Source organism: Dama dama, chromosome 21 (assembly GCF_033118175.1).
Source record: "Dama dama isolate Ldn47 chromosome 21, ASM3311817v1, whole genome shotgun sequence".
NCBI lineage: Eukaryota > Metazoa > Chordata > Mammalia > Artiodactyla > Cervidae > Dama > Dama dama.
In genome coordinates this window covers 58,924,235-58,947,919 of record NC_083701.1, presented here as the reverse complement: position 1 = coordinate 58,947,919, position 23,685 = coordinate 58,924,235, and the positions used below count along the sequence as shown (strand labels likewise).

Here is a 23,685-nt window from a genome sequence, read left to right as displayed (position 1 = left end):
AGCTTGTGCTTCATCCAGCCCAACATTTCACATGATGTACTCTGCATATAAGTTAAATAAGCAGGTGACAGTATACAACCTTGACATACTCCTTTCCCATTTTGGAACCAGTCCATTGTTCCATGTCCAGTTCTAACTGTTGCTTCTTGACCTGCATACAGATTTCTCAGGAGGCAGGTCAGGTGGTCTGGTATTCCCATCTCTTTCAGAATTTTCCACAGTTTATTGTGATCCACACAGTCAAAGGCTTTGTTGTGGTCAATAAAGCAAAAGTAGATATTTTTCTGGAACTCTCTTGCTTTTTTGATGATCCAGCGGATGTTGGCAATTTGATCTCTGGTTCCTCTGCCTTTTCTAAATCCAGATTGAACATCTGGAATTTCACTGTTCACGTACTGTTGAAGCCTGGCTTGGAGAATTTTTGTCATTACTTTGCTAGCGTGTGAGATGCGTGAAATTGTGCAGTAGTTTGAGCATTCTTTGGCATTGCCTTTCTTTGGGATTGGAATGAAAACTGACCTTTTTCAGTCCTATGGCCACTGCTGAGTTTTCCAGATTGCTGGCATATTGAGTGCATCACTTTCACAGCATCACCTTTCAGGATTTGAAATAGCTGAACTGGAATTCCATCACCTCCACTAGCTTTGTTCGGAGTGACGCTTCCTAAGGCTCTCTTGACTTCACATTCCAGGATGTCTGGCTCTAGGTGAGTGATCACACCATCGTGATTATCTGGGTCATGAATATCTTTTTGTATCATTCTTCTGTGTATTCTTGCCACCTCTTCTTACTATGTTCTGCTTCTCTTAGATTCATATCATTTCTCTCCTTTATTGTACCCATCTTTGCATGAAATATTCCCTTGGTATCTCTAATTTTCTTGAAGAGAAAATTACTACTGGTTTAAATTATCTTCTAGTATAGAATGGTGCTTAGTCTTCGTGTATTTTTTGACATGGTAATTTTGGGAAAGATAGTGGAGTGGGGCATGGCCCAAATATGTAACTATTAGGTAGCATCATTTGTGCATCATTTTCTAGAGATTTACATACTAGGTCTTCATTTTTCAAATATAAGTTGAAAATATTATTATGAATAAAATAAAATTAAGCTAATATCTGATTCATAGAGTCTTTTTCTTATGTTGTAATTCTGAAGTGGTCAGTGGTTACTAAAAGTGTAATAGTCCCATGAAAACTGTTTAAACCCCAAATTGGACCTTCATAAATTTGAATGTATAGGTACTTACCTAGGGAAGAATTGAGGAAAAACAGTCAAAGTAAAGAGTTAAAAAGGACCGTATCACTCTCAAAGGGTGGGGAAGAAGAAATTGGAGACCTGGAACATCCTTTAGAGAGCAAAGGGAAAGCAGTGTGATGTTAGAAATGATCCAAATGCCTGTCTGAGATGGACAAATGCGAGAAGCAAGGCCGACGGGAGAGGAGCAGGGCAGCAGACTGTGCACTGCAGTTGGGAAAATACTGCCCAGAGCTCACTAAGGGCTTAGAGGTGAATGGAAGGGAAAGGAAAGAAGAGAGTGTGCCATCCATCAGCTGTGATGTTGTTTCTGAAATCTGGACTTAACTGCTTGGAAGAGTCAAATACTGTGTGGAATTATTTTTCAGTTTGATATGAACTGTGGGGTCTAAGTGGTTGAATTTTATTATTGGTTAATATTCCTGTGAAAATGAATTAATTTGAATTTTTATTTCCTTTCTGTTCGATAATCTACAAATCTTTATTAGGAATCTTGGGAGGTAAAAATGACTTTGTCTGTCTCTGCTCCTCCCCTCCCTGCCCCGAGTGTCTCACATAAGTAGTTGAGTGGTGCTATGACATATTCCTAAACCCTCATTTAAACTTGAAATACTGGAGACAAAAACACAGCACACTCCCTATTCTACAAATGCTGACTTCTTCTCAGGTTTATATGTTTATTTGGAATCACTTAAACATAATACTCAAAAGGATAATATTAACATCTAGGTATTTGGCTTTCGGTAGAAAGAAATCCACGGTTTTATCTTTTTTTTTTCTATTTTTTTTAGTTTTTTGAATGTCTAAATAGAGGCATTGAAGTGATAAAAGTGAGCAAAGCTTGATTTAAACTCAGTGTCTAACCCAATTCTTGGCTCATGGAGCATATTTTTTAAATTAAATTTTTATAGACACTGCCACTTCCTCTTTCATTACACCTTTAAGGGAGCACTATCTTTTTGTGAAGATTAAGAAACTTCTTACTGAATAATCGAAAGAAATGACAGAGTAGTCCTGTTAAACCATCACCATCTTTTACTATCCCTCTACATTTTATCGTGAAAGCAGTGTGGTAGACTTACAATAGCAAACACAATAATCCTGTTGTTTTAGAAATACTGTAACTCATACAGGAGAACATGGTTTATGATTTTTGAATGTGTCTGTTTTCAGTATAGTGCCCAGAAATGCCTTGGATGTAGGATGCATTTAGTGTTCAGTACTGTGAGGCACTAATCAGCTAAGTACCATAATCCTTCTTACAGGGTACATTCTTACTTGACCTGAGCTATATACAGCCACATAGTAACGACATTAAAGAATAACCTTTTTCTTAACAGGCCTATCACTAGAGGATTTTATGACTCCATCCGCGAATGAGTTTTGTTTTATGTGTAACTTTTTAGTAATTGAATTTTGAAATATAATGATTGTAAGCAAATAGAGACTTTCAAATCATCTGATTAAGGATGGCTCCAATGATTTTGCTCGAGCTAGAAGGATTAAATGAAAGCACTCCCTGGAACAGTGTTGATGTATTTTTGTCAACATGATGCTTCATGCTCGACAGATGTGCATTGGTTGAGCAAAAGGTAAAACTATAAAAAATGTGTTGAATACTGTGAAATGTAAAAAAAGATTGATTTTTTTCTGTTTTATGATGAATATAAATTGTTTGACTTGTTAAAATCCCTTTTTTGTAGGAATTATAGGTACAGAACCTACATATTTTATGTTTTACAGGATTGTATGCATCTGTTAAATCCTTGATTTAGTGTGCCTTAACAGCTTCAAATTTTGGAATTTGATTACAGTGTTATGTTTAAACTATATGGTTAGCATTGTGTCATTGAATTAAGGAAGTATCATTTCAATTTATTTAGCAATATCGTGCTGTATTTAGCTTCTAAAGAGCTGGAGATTTTTTCAGATTATTGACTCTTCAAATATAATTTCTATTCTTATACTAATTAGTGATAATTATTCAGTAATCTCTACTAAAAGCATGAGTAAGAGATTTTCATATAGGTAGTGTTAGTTGTAATAATACAGATTTGCATTTAGAGAAATTAGTCATCTTCAAGTTCTTCACTTTTCTCTCAGTGTCACTATGATTCTTAAAAATTCCATAGGTTTTCAGAATTAAAAATTTATGAATATTAAAGGTTAAGTTTTTTGTGTAATCTTTCACTGTTCTTGTAAATGTTTTCAAATGTTTACTGGATTACATTTTCAATCACTTGATGATTTTATATATGGTAAGTATTGTAGGTAGTATAGTAAGACAAACCACATAGGATGCTAAAGGGTATAAATATTAAAATAGAAACTAATGTTAAAAACATCTTGAATTAATATACAGTATATAAATTGAGCTACCTTTGGGATATTCTTGAAAGTGGCTTTTATTGAGGAAAAAACTCTTTATTTGGAGTTTCGCTGTCAGTCAATATTATTTTTAGACATGGAATTTTAAAGAGACTAATTAGTAGAGTTTCTTGCTCAAACTATTATGCCTAACATTTATAATGAAGTTTCAGGCATGAATGTATAGCTTGAATATTTATAAACAGATTGACTAGTTAGTTCAGATGACAAAAAATTATAAGCAGTGGACCAAGAATGCTGCCGATTGAAGTAGATATAGGATATTTCTGCGCGTGACTTTCTATAAACTAGTCACAGTTACATTTCTTGTGTGCTCAGTCATGGCTGGCTCTTTGCCACCCCACGGACTGTAGCCCACCAGGCTCCTCCATCCATGGAATTTTCTGTAAGAATACTGGAGTGGGTTACCATTTTCTTCTCCAAGTTCTAATGAAGACCTCTTTAATATGGTGAAAGAGAAAGTAATTGTATCAACTTAAGTTCCCATTAAGAGAAGTAAGATGAACAGCTATTAGGTAAATACAAAGTAATATAAGCAGATATTGATATTGTTATATATTAAAAATAAAGATTGATGCATAGTAGTGAAAATTAAAACATTGCATAATGTCACAAATACATTTTATTCTAAGAAAGTCATAATACTGGATTGTGCCTTTTAATTTCTCAGGGTCTTTGAAGGAATAAGTGAAATACAATATCTTAGATGAATTGTTCTATTCTTCTGAATTAAAATTTATGGGTTAAATACTGTTAAATGCTTTATGATTGTTTAGAGAATTGTACAAGTTACCACTATATTCTTTTTCCTATTAAATGTTTGCCACCTGATAATAATAAATGCTAAGGCCTGCTTACAAAGGTCAGTAGTGAAGGCAGAGTTTAGAAGTACAGTAGTAACATTTTCATGGATTTTCTTCAGTTCCTTAAAAACATATAGTGTCTGAGAAAGATAGCAATTTTAATTTAAAGAAAGTATATAGGAAGTAATTCTAATGATATAACTGGTAAAAATTGTTTTGACAGAGTATTTGAATATTTTGGAATATCTGACAGTGGATTCATTGTTTGGTAAGAATATTGTTAAAGTATCTTGCCTTGCTTTCTAGCATGGCTTTAATATACTCTCAGGTGCTCTACCTCAAAGCAGATTTTTAAAAACCCAATTCCATGTTAAGTAACTGTGACAATAATCATCCCAATTTCAGAAATCATGACCAGTGTTCAAGTTTTACTCAAATAGTATGAAAATCAACATCCACAGTGTGATTCACATGCTTCAGGCAAATTTCATAATCTCTAGAACAAAGTAATTGTTGGCTTTAATATTGAATTCAGTTTTCCTAAGGTATGATTTTTAAAAAGCACTTAAATAGCTGGCTAAGGTCTAATTAATAATATACTTTATTTTAGAATTGAATTCTGTAATGAATATGTATGCTTATTTATCAATACAACAGAATATATATTTCCTGGATTATAAAGTTTCACTATATTCACTTTATACCCTTCTTACTTTCAGAAATTTAAGTTAACTCCTCAAGCAAATAAAGTATTCCTTTTTCCTTCCTGTCTCTGTCCCATAATAACCATAATGATGTTAAATATATTACTAGAAATCCCTCATTTCCAAAGAGATCTTGTTCTAAATGTTTAATTCTAAAGGGATTGGCACTCAAAATACATTTTTGCCAAAGAAGTCATTTTATAGACAATAGTCTGAAGTCCAACAACAAAAGCAAAATTAACATATAATAATTAACATATAATTACTGCCTTGGGAGTAGTAGGGGAAAGAGAAGAACTAGACTGTTCTAGCATATCAATTTTGAAGAAGAGAGCAAGCCATGAAAAGCAGAGATAACCTAAGGGAGAATTATTTAATCAGTTCTTCATTCAGCAGATTGAACACCTATTATGTGCCACCTTCCTTAGATCCAGGGTGCCTGTCTTCTTGAAATTTAACTTTTAAGCAGTATTATAGATATTTCTGGATAGAAATGGACAAGATTACCTAAAGAAGTGCAGTGAGGATAAAGACCATCACTAAGTTTATTTTCCTTCAGAATATCCTATTTTGTGAACATTTTCTGTAACTTTTTACTTCATTTACTTGTAGTCTTAAATTCCACATTTGAGAGATTAATTTGTATTAATAATCTTAGGCATGAAAGTATTTTGATAATATTGTAAAACCAATATCCATTCATTCTGATTTAGTCTGCTTGTTTTTCTTTTGACTTACAACTGAGATGAGACAAAATATAATGAGGTATTTACCAAGTATGGTAAATTCCAATTTACTCAGTTTGGAAGCCTGAAATTTTTTGAAAGGGAGGAGCATGTGAAAAAGGCTTAGTGGTCTGATTTTAGATGGATGCTAGAGATGAACTATCGTGGAAAACCCTTGATTTAATAAAATAACAGTGAAGAATTCAGTACATTTATATTTCATAAAAGAGCTTTGAGTGAAAAAAAAAATGGGAAAGAATAGCACCATACCCGAGTCATTTCCAGCAAAGCTATATGTTTTACATGAATACATAGTGTAACTATGTTATTCAGGTCTTAGTTCAAATGTACTTTTTTAGAAAGACCTTCTTTCTTGAAAGCTTCACTCAGTCACTTTTGTATTTTTACCTGGTTCCAATTTTCTTCCATAGGTCTTCTTACTATATGAATTTAGCTTGATTTGTTTATGTGCTTACTGTCTTCCCCACTAGGAAGAACTTCTTGAGGGCAGAGACATCATGTGCCTTTTCTCTGTTGTATTTCTAGCAAACAGCATCATAACTGGACCATAGTCAGCACTAAATAAATATTTATTGAGTGATTGAACAAATACTGGCGATATAAAAGTGTGTTAAAATTTAAGGTTTAGTGGACAGTACTTAAAATTAGGTAATTTAAAGTAGAATGAGTAGTGTTATGCTGGGGAAATATAGTCAGTACTGAATGCTAATTAAGTAATTATGAATGGAATTAATAGTATTTTGTGTTGGGGAAACACAAATTTCTATTCAGTACACACTTAGTTTTAAGAAAATTAAAACAAGGGAGGGGGATTCATGATGGGGAACACATGTAAATCCATGGCTGATTCATGTCAATGTATGGCAAAAACCACTACAATATTGTAAAGTAATTAGCCTCCAACTAATAAAAATAAATGAAAATAAAAAGCAACAACAAAAAAAGAAAATTAAACCAGTTAAGCAATCTTTAAATGAAACTTTAAAAGTTCTTTTCTTATTTTTAGAGACTGATATATTTATTAACTTAGGTTGGAGCAATTTGTTATGTAAACACTGAAATGTATTTGAATTCCATAAAGTCTGCATTTAATGGAGGTTAAGTTAGATGGTCAGTTTGAGAAAGAGCTTATTTAATTCCTTATTCTTTACAGTTCCCTAGAGAAATTTTTATTTATCTTAGTATATATATTTGTAGTGTAGTAAGTAGGTAAGTAGCTAGATAATGAGATGTGAATATTTTAAAAATTGGCACTAGTAAGTTAATTACATCTTGATAAGACTATCATTATTTTTTGCAATGCTTTAAACTTTCATTTAGGCATATTAACTTGATGAAGTTGTGGTACTGATATTATAAGATCATAATCTCTAAGAAATAGAAGAGGATTTTAGAATCACTCAGCTTCTTGTAACAAGGGTCATCTCTTAATCATTTCTTTATTCCTAATTTATATTATAGTACATGGCATTAAGTTTTTATCTAATACATACTTGTTAAAATAATATTTGAGTTAATGTGTATAATCTATATCTCTCACTTTAAAGTACATGCTCAAAGATTAAATGTCTGTAAAGGTTTGAGTAACTGGTTAATAGTTGAAGTAGGACTAAGAAACCCAGATCCCTTAACTCCAGTGTTCTTTTCATGTTACATTGCTCCCATACTAAAATATTTTTTCTTTATTCATATATATAAAAATAATGACAAAAAGTAAAATGAATTATGCATAATAGACACATAAATAGGATATTATATAAGTTAATGCTGTATAATTTGAGTGCTCTGTTTTGATTGTACATTTTAAATTGTTGGAGTCTGGTGTTATGTAAATCACAAACCTAAAAGATTTGTGGTTAAGCCCTAAATGTTTTATATGTAAATATGTAAGTGTGTGTTCTTTTTTTTTTTAAGTACATATACCTGGTTAACCATAAAACATTTGAGGGAACAGGCTAGCTCCTTCATTTACTGTAGTACTTTTCCCTTTATGGTTCTAGGTTAGAGTCAGCCCTAGCAATGCACATGTATGAGGTTTGAAAGGTAGACGAGATGATAGAAACCATTATTGCCAAGCAGATTTGCTGGCAGGCAGATGGCCAGATGTGAAAGTTTTAGTGGCTCCTGGATTAAGCTTCTGTTAGTTGACCACCCTAATATGGTAATCAGCTGAGATAATTGGTGGCAAGTTCCCCAAGACTTTTGGAATTCATCAAAGTTTCCTAAAGGCTGTTTTGAAAACCCTGTCCTTGGCTCTCCAGGCTGAGAACAACATTAAAGTCTCTGACCTTCATTGCTTAGCAGGATCAGCAATTGTATAGTTTTGATTTCTGTATTGAAACCCTGACTCTCTGGAAAACCTAGAGTGACTTTTGTTTTTATAACAGACTCTAACTGATACATTGACAGACTGCATTCCTGATATGGGGGGTTGGTGATAGAAAAAAGATTTTTAGAGGAGGATGATAATTTTGTTATGTTGGGTCATTCCACATGTATCCTTTCTCTGCTCTTTCTTTTGGATCAAAAAATATTGTCTAAGAAATTCTCAACTGAGCTCTCTAATCTTTGTCGTCTTTAACTTCAACTGACCCCACCCTTCCATGTGTCCTGGTAAAATATCTGTAACAGTTATTCTAAATCTTTTCTGACATCTTCACTATTCCCATTCCATTGCTTCTCATGTGTAGTGATTGCCAATATTTGAGTTTGTGCCAGAGAAGAGAACAGTATGAACATTTTGTTGACAAAGAGTTATTTGTGTGATTGCAAGGTCTACCAGCTTGAATGGCGTTAGAGGGGTAGGTTGAAAACTTAATGAACTATTTCTCTGAGGCTGTAAGGACATATTAGATACAGGTCAGCTATGAAGACAGAAGTGTCATGGAGCCAGCCTTAATTTAATGAAGATGGAATAAATGTAGCAAATCTTTCTGATTTCTTTTTGAAATGAATAAATTATCATAGTTGGTATTTATTTACATTGCTTATCTCAAGTTAGGGCAGTATAGTGTTGGAAATACAATGATAAAATGAAAATTTAGATGAACCAGTACTAGCATGCTCTAGGTAGATAATGAGTGAAAAATGACTTTTAAGAGCCAACATTTTAGTAAAAAAATGTTGACTAAACTATTGACAAAATAACTAGAGATCAATCAGTTTAGCTTCATCATGTTTTCAAGTAACTATGAAATCAATGTATCAGGAATAGAGAGAAAAAAAGGTGAAATTTTTCTAAGCTTCTGAATAACAGTTGGGAGATAGCGTAAGGGTATTGAGCCAAGCAAAAAAGTTAGAATAAAGGCTATTTTGCAGCAGCAGGATGAAATGTTGATTATTTGATGTGGGGGCATATGTATATTCCATAGGGGTATGTCATTGAAGAAGCATATTAAAAGTACCTTTTAAATTTCCTATTTGAACTGAATAAAATGAGTATCAGTAAAACTTTTGTTATGGCATGACTTCAAAATTTAAAAAAAAAAAGGCAAAAGAACTATTTGAATTTATCCATCCAGCCTTCCAGTGAATCAGTAAAATGTGAAATTGCTTACATTCTGCTCTTTTTATCATTCTTTTTCTTTGGTTATCTAGGAAAAGAAGTCCATCAGTGTCCAGAGATCAGAATAGAAGATACGACCAAAGGGAAGAAAGAGAAGAATATTCACAGTATGCTACTTCGGACAGCGCAATGCCTAGATCTCCATCAGATTATGCTGATAGGAGGTCTCAACGTGAACCTCAGTTTTATGAAGAGTCTGATCATATAAATTATAGGGACTCCAACCGGAGAAGTCATAGACATTCCAAAGAATATATTGTAGATGACGAGGATGTGGAGAGCAGAGATGAATATGAAAGACAGAGGAGAGAGGAGGAATACCAGGCACGCTATCGAAGTGATCCGAACTTGGCCCGTTATCCAGTCAAGCCACAGCCCTATGAAGAACAAATGCGTATCCATGCTGAAGTGTCACGAGCCAGGCATGAGAGAAGGCACAGTGATGTTTCTTTGGCAAATGCTGAACTGGAAGACTCCAGGATTTCTATGCTAAGGATGGAACGACCATCAAGGCAAAGATCTATATCTGAACGTAGAGCTGCCATGGAAAATCAGCGATCTTATTCAATGGAAAGAACTCGAGAGGCTCAGGGACCAAGTTCTTATCCGCAAAGGACCACAAACCATAGTCCTCCTACCCCCCGGAGGAGTCCAATACCCATTGATAGACCAGACGTGAGACGCACTGACTCATTAAGGAAACAACACCACTTAGACCCTAGTTCTGCTGTAAGGAAAGCGAAACGGGAAAAAATGGAAACAATGCTAAGGAATGATTCTCTCAGTTCTGACCAGTCAGAGTCAGTGAGACCTCCACCACCAAAGCCTCATAAATCAAAGAAAGGAGGTAAAATGCGCCAGGTCTCATTGAGCAGTTCAGAGGAGGAATTAGCTTCTACACCTGAATATACGAGTTGCGATGATGTTGAGATTGAAAGTGAGAGTGTAAGTGAAAAAGGTAAGCACTATATTCTAATCCTACATTTACCTGTAATTGATAAGAGTTTTTCTTTTAGTCTGTATTTCTGAGTAGACGTTTAATAGGTATTACAACCTTTGTTTTTAAGTTCTTTAATGGTGCTCATTATGTGAAGAAAATTTGAAGTTATAAAAAGTGAATATCTTTGGTAATTAATTTTCATACAAGAAAAGTGTATTGATTTTTTTTTAAATTCGATTTTGTTTCTTAAAATGTTCTTGCATCACTTGATGGCAAATTTAAAAATGCCTGTTAGCTATAGTTGTAAAAATAACATCTTTTGTGTTTCCTTTTGAAAGGAATAGTATGTTTATTACAGAAAACATCTGAAAAATTGCTCAGTATAAAGAATTAAATACAAGCTATCCTTAGTCCTTTCTGCCAAATATAGCTATTGCTAACATTTTGTTGTATTCCCTTTTCCAGTTCATATATATTTTGCATATTTACAAAATTGGTATCATACTATATAATTTTGTATTCTGATTTTTTTCAATTGATATCATATCATTAACTTTGTTCTAAGCCTTCAGATGTTCTTCAGAAATGTTTTAAATGACTGCATTAGTGTTCTATCATAAGGATGTACCACAAACTATTTATCTACTTGGGGTCATTGCAGTTGCTTCCAATTGCTAGTGTAAATGATATTATAATGGCTGTCTTTATACATAATTTTTTGCCTGTTTTCTGAGTATTTCACAAATACCTGTTTGTGCTTTGAATCTTTTAAGCTTTTAATTCAGACTGCCAGCATGCTCTCCAGAAAGATTATAACAGTCTGTTCTCCTGCCAGACGTGCTTGAGTTTTCAGTCCTAATGCACCAAATTTTTGCTATTTGAATAGACCACAAAAAATACTATCTTTTTGTCATCTTACTTTGATTGTGAAGATGAATGTTTTGTGTGTTTATTGGTGTTTGCTCTATTGTTCTATGAATTGTCTGTTCTTTCCTTGTATTTCTTCTGCCCGAGATCCTATTGGGTGTTAATTGGTTTTGCTCTTACTGATTCATGAGATATTTTTAAATGGTTAGAATTTTACTCATTTAGCTGTCATCTATTCCAAATATATTTCCCATTTTGATGTTGAGCTAGTAATTTTCTTTTATGATTTGGAAATACTGAGTTTAGTATAGCTCACTCTTTGCATATTTCATGATTTTTTTCCATCCTTTTGTCCCTAGAAATTCCTTATTCATCGCTGAATCAGTTGAATATTTAACTGTATACTCCTCGTGTTTTTACTATTTCGATGTTTTAAACTTCGACTTTTTAATCTTTCTGAAATTTATTTTAAGGAAAGTGAAAGAAAGTGTTAGTTAGTCATGTCCGACTCTTTCTGTTTCCATGGACTTGTAGCCCGCCAGGTTACTTTGTCTATGGAATTTTCCAGGCAAGACTACTGAAGTGGGTTGCCATTCCCTTCTGCAGGTTATCTCCCTGACCCAGGAATCGAACCCAGGTCTCCTGCTTTGCAGGCAGATTCTTTACCATCCGAGCCATTTAGATGGTAAAATAATTGCTTAAATTGCTTAACATAATTATTTAAAATAATTATTTAGAAATATAAATGAAAGGTGGTTTCCAATCTGATCTAAAAACAGAAAATGTGATTTTAAAATAACTAATAAGAAATGTGGGAGGCCTACATGAAGAAAGCTATTCAACTTCACTGAGCACCATAAAGGAAGATGTGAGTAGAGATTCATTTTATGTTCCTTACTGGGAAGTCTAAATACTATAAAGATGCATGTTCTTTCCAAACAGTTGTTGGGGGTAGTAACATTCTAGTCATAACCCAGTTGGTTGCTTGGAGTATCCTATTTCTAAAGTTAATCTGAAAGTTTAGAGGAGAAAAAAACAGCTGTTTATGTTTCCTTCTGTGTGTCTTAGTTTCTTGTGTAAATTAGGCTGATAAAAAAATTAATAAGAGAAAAGCAAGTTTATTAATCATCATGTGCATTTTGCTAAATATGCACACTCAGCTATAAGAAACTCAAAGAAGCGTTTAGAATTTAGGTTCATATAGCATCTTAACAAAGAATAATACAGTTTTTAGAGAGATGACAGAGAAAGGCAAGAGACTTCTTGAGTTTCTAGAGCTGCCAATTGTGGGAAGGTAAATTTGGAGGTGGAATCCAGTGGAAGATAAGGGCTAGCTAGTAAACTTTGTTATGCATATTCTTCTGGAGCCATCTCTGGGCTGATACAGAATAATTAAGTATTGTCCTTTCTGGTATAGAGGGCATACAAATTTATGCTTTACAAATTTATGTCCTGCTTTTAGGCAAATGTGGGGAGAACAGGGAGCTTTCCTTTTATCTACTTCTTCTCAATTACCTTCAGCTCAAAATAATCATTATGCCAGGATTGGCATATTAAAACAAACGAGAGGTGCAGGAAGCATTACAAACTGAAGGGGAAGATATAAGTTATCTCTTGGGGAAAGTGAATATACAGTGAAAAAAATCAAGTTAGAGCCTTATTTCATAGAAGTTGCATTGAAGTGATAAGTGATAGGAAAATTGTTTATTAAAATATGAAAGTCTATAAAGAGAAGTTGTAGATCTTAATTTTATCATAGATTATAAAGAAAATTTATTTCCCAGAAAATATATTACTTCCTTAGGTATATTTAATTACAGTTAGTTTGGTCACATTCCATATTCACCTGAATGTATCACAATACCTAAGAAAAATATAGTTTTGTTATCTATAGTAATTTGGTTTAGATTCTGTTATTTACTTATATTTTTTGCTAACTCAGTGCCTGTACTTTTACCACATAAAGATGGAAAAAGCAAAACAAATGCACCAGTCCAGTTCTTGAAAGCTTTTTATGTGTAATATTCTTCTAAGGGCTTATGCTTTGTTTCAGGATTTTGAAGTATACACTTATAAATATCTCACATAAATAAAAAGCTATGTAGGAGTTAAATTAAAATCCTATGTAATACTGCTTAAGCATGAGAAGAAACTATACTAATTGATATCACTATTCTCTCCTAACTTGAACTAGTAGAACACTTTTAGATAGTCTTTCTCATCCACCTAATAATTTATTTCAGAGTATGATTTCTGCCAACATGTTCTTTCAGTGGGCAGTCATAATTTAATTCAGCTTTGGAGGAATAAAATAACCCTTTTCCATTTGATATTACCTCCAATATGAAGAGAAGTTGTAGCTGTTGAGAAACTGGAATAATATAGGAAAGATTAAATTGTGTTGTATCTTGATGTTTCATCCTTAGCTTTTTTTATTATTTTTGGAAAAAGTGTCAGTGAGGCTAGTAGCAGTCCCATACCCAAATGTGACAACCCAAAGCATCTCCAGACATTGTCAATTATTCCTTGTGGGATATTTGTGGGATACCCTCCATCCCTAGGCCTTCCTGTTATTCTCCTTCCCTTCTTACTTTCAGAAGCCATTGAGAGAGTCATGACTGGTATTAAAAAAAAAAGGGAGACCAGAATAGGACAGAGTAGAACATATCAAAGTGAATTGCACAGAGTAAAGGTAATTGATCTGTAAAATATTATTTTAGTTTGCACGTGTTCTTTAGACTCACAGTGTAAAATACATATTTTTACTGTGGATCATGGCCAAGAATGTTTTAAAGCTGCTTCTTTTATTAGGATTTTGTGACTCACTTGATCATAGTATTTCCTGCCTCTCCCATCTCCTCCACCAGAACTACCTGGGAAAAGATCTAAGAATAGTGTTCAGTGGCTAATCAATGTATTGTAGATGTAATACATTTTCTTATTTGATATATTTTAATCTTAATATTATAATATAACATTAAAATGTCTAATAGTAAAAGATGTGTATCAGTTTTCATAATCAGTAACCAGACAAAAAATATAATTACAATTGCAAGCCATAATGGAAACATGATTAGCCTAACAAAACAAAATAGTTACATACAATTTGAGGGGTCAAGCAGAGTGCTGTTGTAAGTGGAGGTGCATAGATGCACACGTTTTCATTTCCTCAACCAGTCTATGTCTTTTGATTGGTGCATCTAATGTATTTGCATTTAAGGTAATTATCAATATGTGTGATCCTATTACTGTTTTCTTAATTGTTTTGGATTTCTTTTCTGTAGGTAGAGCTTTTCCTTCTCTTCTTTCTGCCTAGAGAAGTTCCTTTAGCATTTAGTGTAAAGCCGGTTTGGTGGTGCTGATTTCTTTTAACTTTTGCTTGTCTGGAAAGCTTTTGATTTCACCATCAAATCTGAAGGAGAGTCTTCCTGGGTCGAGTATTCTTGGTTACAGGTTTTTCTCTTTCATCACTTTAAATATGTCATGCTATTCCCTTCTGGCTTATAGAGTTTCTGTTGAGAAATCAGCTGATAGCCTGATGAGAGTTCCCTTGTATGTTATTTGTCATTTTTCCCTTGTTGCTTTTAATATTTTATCTCTGTCTTTAATTTTTATCAGTTTGATTACTGTGTGTCTTGGTATATTCCTCCTTGGGTTTATCCTGCCTGGGACTCTGTGCTTCCTGGACTTGGTTGATTATTTCCTTTCCCATTTTACTGAAGTTTTCAGCTATCTCTTCAAATGTCTTCTCAGGTCCTTTCTCTCCCTCTTCTCCCTTCTGGGACCCCTATAATGCAAATATTCATGCGTTTAATGCTGTCCCAGAGGTCTCTTAGGCTGTCTTCCTTTCTTTTCATTCTTTTTTCTATATTCTGTTCTGAGGCAGTGATTTTCACCATTCTGTCTCCCAGGGCATTTATCTGTGCTTCTCCCTTGGTTATTCTCCAATGGATTCCTTCTAGTGTAGCATTCATCTCTGTTTCTTCTTTAGTTTTTGTAGATCTTTGGAAAACATTTCTTGTATCTTCTCAATCTTTGCCTCCATTCTTTTTCTGAGATCCTGAATCATGTTCACTATCATTATTCTGAATTCTTTTTCTGGAAGGTTGACTCGGTTCAGTTTAGTCACTCAGTTGTGTCTAACTCTTTGCAACACCAAGGACTATAGCACACCAGGCTTTCCTGTCCATCACCAACTCCTGGAGCTTGCTCAAACTCACGTCCTTTGAGTTGGTCATGCCATCCAACCATCTCATCCTCTTGTTGCCTTCTCCTTCTGCTTTCAGTCTTTCCCAGCATCAGGATTTTTTCTAATGAGTCAGTTCTTCTCATCAGGTGGTCAAAGTATTGGAGTTTCAGCTTCAGCATCAGTCCTTCCAATGAATATTCAGGACTGATTTCTTTTGGGATTGATTGTTTTGGTCTCCTTGCTGTCCAAGAGACTCTCAAGAGTCTTCTCCAACACCACAGTTCAAAAGCATCACTTCTTTGTGTTCAGCTTTCTTTATGGTCCAACTCTAACATCCATACATAACTACTGGAAAAACCATAGCTTTGACTATACAGACCTTTGTTGCTAAAGTAATGTCTTGGAAGGTTGCCTATCTCCACTTCATTTAGTTGTTTTTCTGGGATTTTATCTTGTCCCTTCATTTGGGTCGTAACTTTCTGCTTTCATCCCATTAACTTTCTGTAATGTGGTTTCATTTTAGTTGCTGTGGGATTGTGGTTCTTTTTGCTTCTTCTGTCTGCCCTCTGATGAAGGAGGCTAAGAGGCTTGTATAAGCTCCCTAATGGGAGGGACTGGTGGTGAGGAAAACTGGGTTCTACTCTGGTGGGCAGGGCCTTGCTCAGTAAAGCTTTAATCCAATTAGCTGCTGCTGGGTGGAGGTGTGCTCCCTCCTTGGTAGTTTTATGTCCTGAGGCAAGCCAGCCCTGGGCTCTATGGTCAGGTTAATGGCAATCTCCAAGGAGGTTTACACCAAAGGGGACCTTTCTAGACAGTTGCTGCCAGCCCTCTCATCCCTGCAGTGAGCCCCTGCTGGCCCACGCCACCATAGGCGACCCCCCAACACTAGCAGGGAGTTTTGGTGCAGTATCTTGTGGAGTCCCTGCTCCTTTTCTCTAAGACTTGGTGCACACAAGGTTTTGTTTGTGCCCTCCGAGTCTGAAGTCTCTGTTTCCCCCAGTCCTGTGCAAGTGTTGTAATCAAATCCCACTGGGCTTCAAGGTCAGATTCCCTGGAGATTCCCAGTCCCTTTGTCAGGTCCCTGTGTGGGAAGCCTGAAGTGGATTTCCAGACCTTCACAACAGTAGGAGAACTTCTTTTGTATTATCGTTCTCCAGTTTATGGGTCAGCCACTCGGCGGGTATGGGATTTGATTTTTTTAAATTACATGTTGTCAAGCATTTGTCCAGTTGCACAGAAGATATGCAGTTTGATCTTTTTTTTAAGATCAGTGTGGAGAGTTTTAGTTTTCCCTGTCTTCCAGATCCTAATCTGACTGATTTTATTTGACTGTTGTAGGCCTCTTGTTTCTGTGTAAATTCATGAGAGACTGGGGTAGTAAATGCAAGAAAAATGCATATGGCAGTCTCCTGAGCTATAAATTGTGAAATATTTAATGTTGTTAGAATCTTTAAGGTGATACGACTGCTTCCTTTTATTTATTTTTGGGAGAGAGTGTATGTAGATATGAAGGTGGGGTAATTTACAGAACAGACCAGAATAGGAGGAAGAGAAGACAGACTGCAAACCTCCAGATAGAAACATGTATTTTAAAATACTAAAGGCAAACCCCCAAAGATACCAACTTTATATATTTATATCTGAGTTTAGATGTCAGTACCCATAGTGAAATTTATCCCTCTGTATCATCTCAAGTTTCTTAGACTTTTTAAGTAATTAACTTACCCTATGTCTTTATAAAGAAAAGAGATTATTGAAATGATAGGCAGTATACATTAGAAATTTAAGGAAAATCTTGACTTATGGTATTTGAGACTAATTAAACATGAAGGGAATTGTTAACTATGTGAACTAAATTTTTCTTTTTAATAAATTCTAGTAATGGGGAGATTTTAAGATCTTCAGTTAGCTATTTATTGCTAACACTTTCACAAGTAAAATTTTTTAGATTTATTACTTTGTCTTATATTCATGCAATCTATTGGTAAAATAATTTTATGCTAAGTAACTTTTCCAGTTGTAACATGAGTCTTAGATCTTCACTATGGTATTAAAAAAACTCAATCACATCAAAGATATACGTATATAATTATTCTGTTATACTGTGCAGCATTATACAATTGTTTCATTGTCTTTTCTAAAAGTATACTTTTTTATGAGCTGATAAATCAAGTTGCAAATCCATATTATGAAGGTGATTTCAGATGAAATTATGTAACATGAATATAGGCAGTTTAAGAAGCTAAACTGACTCAAAGTTAATTTGTGAAGTGAATAGCCAGAAGGTAGATTTACAACTGGGATAAAGGATGGTTTTTGTTTCTTGATAAATTGCAACATGTAAAATGTTTAAGATAGTAATTCCTTCTAGTTGCAAAAATATTTTCTTGTTAATTATGGATAAAACAGTATATTAAGCATTTGCCTAAAGAAAAAGGATTATTTTTAATGGAAAACTTAGTATCCAAGGAATATATCAAGTATATATATTAAGGGAAAATTTTCTTCAGATTTCAGTTTGTGGGGTATTTGAGAGGGTGTTTAGCTAGTTGAATAAAAAATTAAAAGCAAATTAAATTATTGACTAGTTGTTGAAATTAGTTTGGTAAATAGGAAAGGGTAACCTTTAATTTATAATGAAGTCTCTGTTAAATTGAACTAGAATATAGTAGATAGTGCCTAGATACATCTATTTAGTATAGCTTTAAAATTTTAATGATGAAATTCGTTCAATGGATAGAAAAATACAAAATTTTGTGAAAAACATTGCTCTTAATTGGTAAGAGGATATCAGAGCAAATACCCTAATGGTGTTACAAGTGCTGTACAAACCAATTTTACTTGACTTACAAAGTGTTGAAATAGCAGAAAAGTTGCATCTATTTCAATATTTTAAGAAATACACCGCAGATTCATTCATTCATTCTTTATATCATTAAACCAAAATATATTAAATAGCAATAATTTAGAGTATTAGAGTATGAAGCATGAACTAGGAAAGCGTTGTTTTATCACCCTAGAACTGCAGCTTTGTGGAACAGGAGTAAGAACTTGTGCTCCAAATGACTGCATTTATGCTAACTGACTCATCTAAGAAAATTGCACATTGGATTGGCTTTTGTTTTTGTTAGTGTGTGCTTGAAGCTGTCTGTTTTCCTTTGTAGGATTTATCTATAAGAAGGGCTTCTTGAGAAATTATTTGGGATATGGGGAGTTGTGTTTTATAGCTCAAATTATTGCCATTCTTAACCCCATTCTTCCTTATACTGACTCTCTGTCTCCTTTTGTAAAGCTTAGTGTGATTACGGTCTCTTTCAGGAGCAAATAATGTGAGCCTGATAGAATAAGCATGGAATCCTAGAGTACAGGACTGTTGTTTTCTTTCAGCAGAGGATCTAATGAAATATAAGGAAAAGATTACATAGGAATCTAAGATGCTCCTGATACTTAACTTTTGTTCAAATCTTGAAATATATATTTATCTTAATTAATTCATTGAATAGATTGTTGAATTAAATAGTAAAATCTATGAAAATTGTGAACTTTAGTGAATGACCAAGATGATAAGAACAAGTTGTGATATATAAGATGATATGTATGTTATGATATGTAAGATGAAAAACACCAAAAAAAGAAAACAGAAAGAGAGTAAAAGGCTGCTAAAACTCTAGGTTTAGAATAAATGAATATGAATGGAATATATTTCAGTCTCTTCAAACCAAATGCATTTTAGATATTATTGTATTTTACAAAATAAACATATTCTGAAATATGTGTGTGCACATGTGAATGTGCACAACAGTGTCGAGTCAGCAGTTCAGTCAATATTCTTACAGATGATTGTAAAAGCCACTTTATTTCAGCATATCCTATTCTATATATGTTGAAAATTTTTTAAAGAAAAAAGTTATTGCCCATTGGACCATTTGCTTTGCTTTTTTGTTAAGGATATCTAGGTTTTGACTTGAAATTTGTGCCTTGTGTCCTGTTCTTTGCGATAATGAAAGGGGCCTGACTCTCTAAAGTTTACTGAGGAAACAGGAAATAAGTGTTTCTAATTGTAAACTTTATGTATTTTCTCAAAGAAGTAATGTTAATTCAGTTCAATTCATTTCACTTCAGTCGCTCAGTTGTGTCTGACTTTTTGCGACCCCGTGAACTGCAGCACGCCAGGCCTCCCTGTCCATCACCAACTCCCGGAGTTTACACAAATTCATGTCCATTGAGTTGGTGATGCCATCCAAACATCTCATCCTCTGTCATTCCCTTCTCCTCCTGCCCTCAATCTTTCCCAGCATTAGGGTCTTTTCCAATGAGTCAGTTCTTCACATCAGGTGGCCAAGTATTGGAGTTTCAGCTTCAGCATCAGTCCTTCCAATAAACACCCAATGATCATCCAGTGATCTCCTTTAGGATGGACTGGTTGGATCTTCCTGCAGTTCAAGGGACTCTCAAGAGTCTCCCCCAAACCACAGTCCAAAAACATCAATTCTTCGGCACTCAGCTTTCTTTATAGTCCAACTCTCACATCCATATATGACTACTGGAAAAACCATAGCTCTGACTAGATGGACCTTTGTTGGCAAAGTAATGTCTCTGCTTTTAAATTATGCTGTCTAGGTTGGTCATAACTTTAGCGTCTTTTAATTTCATGGCTGCAATCACCATCTGCAGTGATGTTGGAGCCAAAAAAAATAAAGTCTGACACTGTTTCCACTGTTTTCCCATCTATTTGCCATGAAGTGATGTGACCGGATGCCATGATCTTAGTTTTCTGAATGTTGAGCTTTAAGCCAACTTTTTCACTCTCTTCTTTCAATTTCATCAATAGGCTCTTGAGTTCTTCTTCACTTTCTGCCATAAGGGTGGTATCATCTGCATATCTGAGGTTATTGATATTTCTCCCGGCAATCTTGATTCCAGCTTGTGCTTCCTCCAGCCCAGCGTTTCTCATGATGTACTCTGCATATAAGTTAAATAAGCAGGGTGACAATATACAGCCTTGACGTACTCCTTTTGCTATTTGGAACCAGTCTGTTGGTCCATGTCCAGTTCTAACTGTTGCTTTCTGACCTGCATACAGGTTTCTCAAGAGGCAGGTCAGGTGGTCTGGTATGCCCATCTCTTTCAGAATTTTCCACAGTTTATTGTGATCCACACAGTCAAAGGCTTTGGCATAGTCAATAAAGCAGAAATAGATGTTTTTCTGGAACCCTCTTGCTTTTTCAATGATCTAGCAGATGTTGGCAATTTGATCTCTGGTCTCTACCTTTTTTAAAACCAGCTTGAACATCTGGAAGTTCATGGTTCATGTATTTCTGAAGCCTGGCTTGGTGAATTTTGAGCATTACTTTACTAACGTGTGAGATGAGTGCAATTGTGTGGTAGTTTGAGCATTCTTTGGCATTGCCTTTCTTTGGGATTAGAATGAAAACTGACCTTTTCCAGTCCTGTGGCCACTGCTGAGTTTTCCAAATTTGCTGACATATTGAGTGTAGCACTTTCACAGGATCATCTTTCAGGATTTGAAATAGCTCAACTGGAATTCCATTACCTCCAACCAGCTTTTTTCATAGTGATGCTTCCTAAGGCCCACTTGACTTCACATACCAGGATATCTGGCTCTAGGTGAATGATCACACCGTCATGATTATCTGGGTCGTGAAGATTTTTTTTTGTAATGTGCTTCTGTCTATGACAATATATTGTTATCTTTTTATTTCTTTGAGTCAGCAAATTTAAGGAACCAGTTCCAACCACTAAGCTAGGTACTTGGATCCTGTGGCATAAAAGGCATATGACTATTTTTCTTTTGTTTTAATCTGAGAAATTTTTTAAATTTCAGCTTTATTTTTGCAGAATAATTTCTTTGCATATAGAATTCCTGGTTGACAAAATCTCTCCCCCTCTTTCAGTGCTTTGTATATGTCATTGCATTTTTTTCTGGTGATAAGAGTCTTACCTTCTTTTAGGTCAGTCTTGTGTCTGCATACTCTAATTATCAGCTAGAGATTTGAACAGAAATTTTGCTCAATATAGTCAGCACTTAAGGCTTTCACTCTCTGCTAATCAATCTGTGTATAGTATGGGGACATATTCAGAGTTCAGCCAGTTTTCAAGTCACTTGTTTGGATGTTACTTTCTACTAGAATCTCTCCGGATCTACCCAGAACATGGGATAATTTTGTCCTCAGTGTGATATGTGTGGATTTTATCAAGCTTTTTTCTGTGGGTGTCTTATTTCCAGGGTCTCCCTGTCTTCCATTCACCTTATATATGACTGCAGTCTTAACCTAGTAAGCTGCTGGTGGTTTCCTATTGGGTTTACTTTTAGCAGACAGAGCCACGACTTTTTACCCCACCCCAAACCAGGTGCAAAGCTGCTGGTAGCAAAGCTGCTGATTTTCCCAGCCAGCCTTACACTGCTAAAACTATTGATCCTTTGTGTGTATACGTGCTCATTTGGGTCTGACTCTGTGACCCCATGGACTGTAGCCTGCCAGACTCCTCTGTCCATGGGATTCTCCAGGCAAAAATACTGAAGTGGGTTGCCATTTCCTCCTCCAATGGATCTTCCTGACCCAGAGGTCCTAACACTTTCTTGGGTCTCCTGCTTTGACTGGCAGATTCTTTACTCTGTATCACCTGTGCAAATGTACTATATCACAAGGGGGCTGTGGAGGCAACCCCGGGCGAGAAGGTTATGGGCTTCTGTTATTATCTGAAACTCTACCATTTTTTTCAGTTTTCAATGAGCGTTCGATTTCCATAGCAATTGTTGTTTTTGACAATTTCATCCTGGCTTCTACTTGAATTTTTGTGAGGAAAGCTAGTTGACACTTGAAGCCACTAAGCCAGAAGTTCCCCCCTTTATCATGATTTTGTGAATCTGGAATTCAAGCAGGGTTCAGCTGCATAATTTTCTTCTTCATAGAAAATTGGAATATTTTCTATGTGGAATAAAGTAAAAAACGCTGTAATAATTTTTTGTTTGGCAACAGATGGTAACTAGATTTACTGTGTTGATCATTTTCTAATGTATAAAAATATTGAATCCCTAAGTTATACACCTAAAATTCATACAGTATTGCAAGTCAATTATACTACAATAAAATACAAAATGAAATAAAATAGGAACTTAATGTGTTAAAAAATAAGGGTGAATCATCTTGCGTCCTTATTTTTTATTTAATCTTTACCAGCTAGGGAGGGTATTTTCAGAGACTTCCAGTTGGCCTATAATGACAGTTCTTAATCCCACAGGCCAAGGAATCTTAGTTCTTCCAAATGCCAGATCTGTCCATTTGGGGACTGCTGTAGTGACCACAGTTGTTGTTCTTTGGTTGCTAAGTCGTGTCCCACTCGTTGCGACCCCATGGACTGTAGCTGCCAGGTTGCTCTGTCCGTGGGATTTCCCAGGTAAGAAAACTGCAATAGTTACCATTTCCTGCTTCAAGGGATCTTCCCAACACACAGATCGAACCCATGTCTCCTGCACTGGCAGCCAGTACCACTGTTAGAACTTGATAAATTAGTAACAATACCTGTGAGGAAATAAGGGCAGGAAGATAATGGGAGAGAAATTAAACTCTGAGCAGATAAACCTCCTCCAAACCCACTGGAGTTTGAAGCTGGTGTAGATCTGTAGGGATGACCTAGTTGAGGCAGGAGCCAGGAGGGCTCCGTATAGCTGCCCCCTGGGGAGGGAGCATAACTTCTTGCATAAAGGACTCTGCCATGAGCACTGAGTATGCAACACTTGGGGCAGTTTGAGGAATGAGTGCAGTTCTGAGGGGTTCATGTGGATGATATACAAAAACATCCAGTAAGATTTTGTTCTGAGTATTGTCCCCTTGCTTTTATGAGAGGAATATAACAATTTTAAGCATCCTGTACTCAAATAACCTTTGGAAACTGAGGGAAACTTTTCTAGAAGCCTCCTCTGAATACTTCATATGTTTTTGGCCATAATTGTTACTCATGCCAGTTCCCAGTTAATCATTGCCAGTAGTGTTGAAATGATCAAGATTGGCTTAAAAGTTCACAGTTCTAAGGGGACAGAAAGTGATTGTTGGATAGAGGGCCAATTTTGCCTGCCAAAACTATTTATTGTAAGGGTTATAATAGTGCAAAACTGGGGGAAAAAACCCAGCTGTCCAGAAATAAAGTGCTGGAGTTGCTTGGTACCAACTTGTGAGAACCAGTTGTTTGCATCTCTTCCCACAT

General features: G+C 35.2%; 1 protein-coding gene across 6 annotated transcripts in view; it reads left to right on the top strand.

The window, feature by feature from the left end:
• The window catches only part of RIMS2 (regulating synaptic membrane exocytosis 2), a 599,507-nt gene that overhangs the window by 271,760 nt on the left and 304,062 nt on the right, over nt 1-23,685 (top strand). For all 6 annotated transcript variants that reach the window (XM_061123619.1, XM_061123620.1, XM_061123618.1 and 3 more), the window contains one exon: nt 9,496-10,421. In XM_061123619.1, coding sequence (XP_060979602.1) covers nt 9,496-10,421 — 926 coding nt within the window. The remainder of the gene's footprint in view (nt 1-9,495; nt 10,422-23,685) is intronic.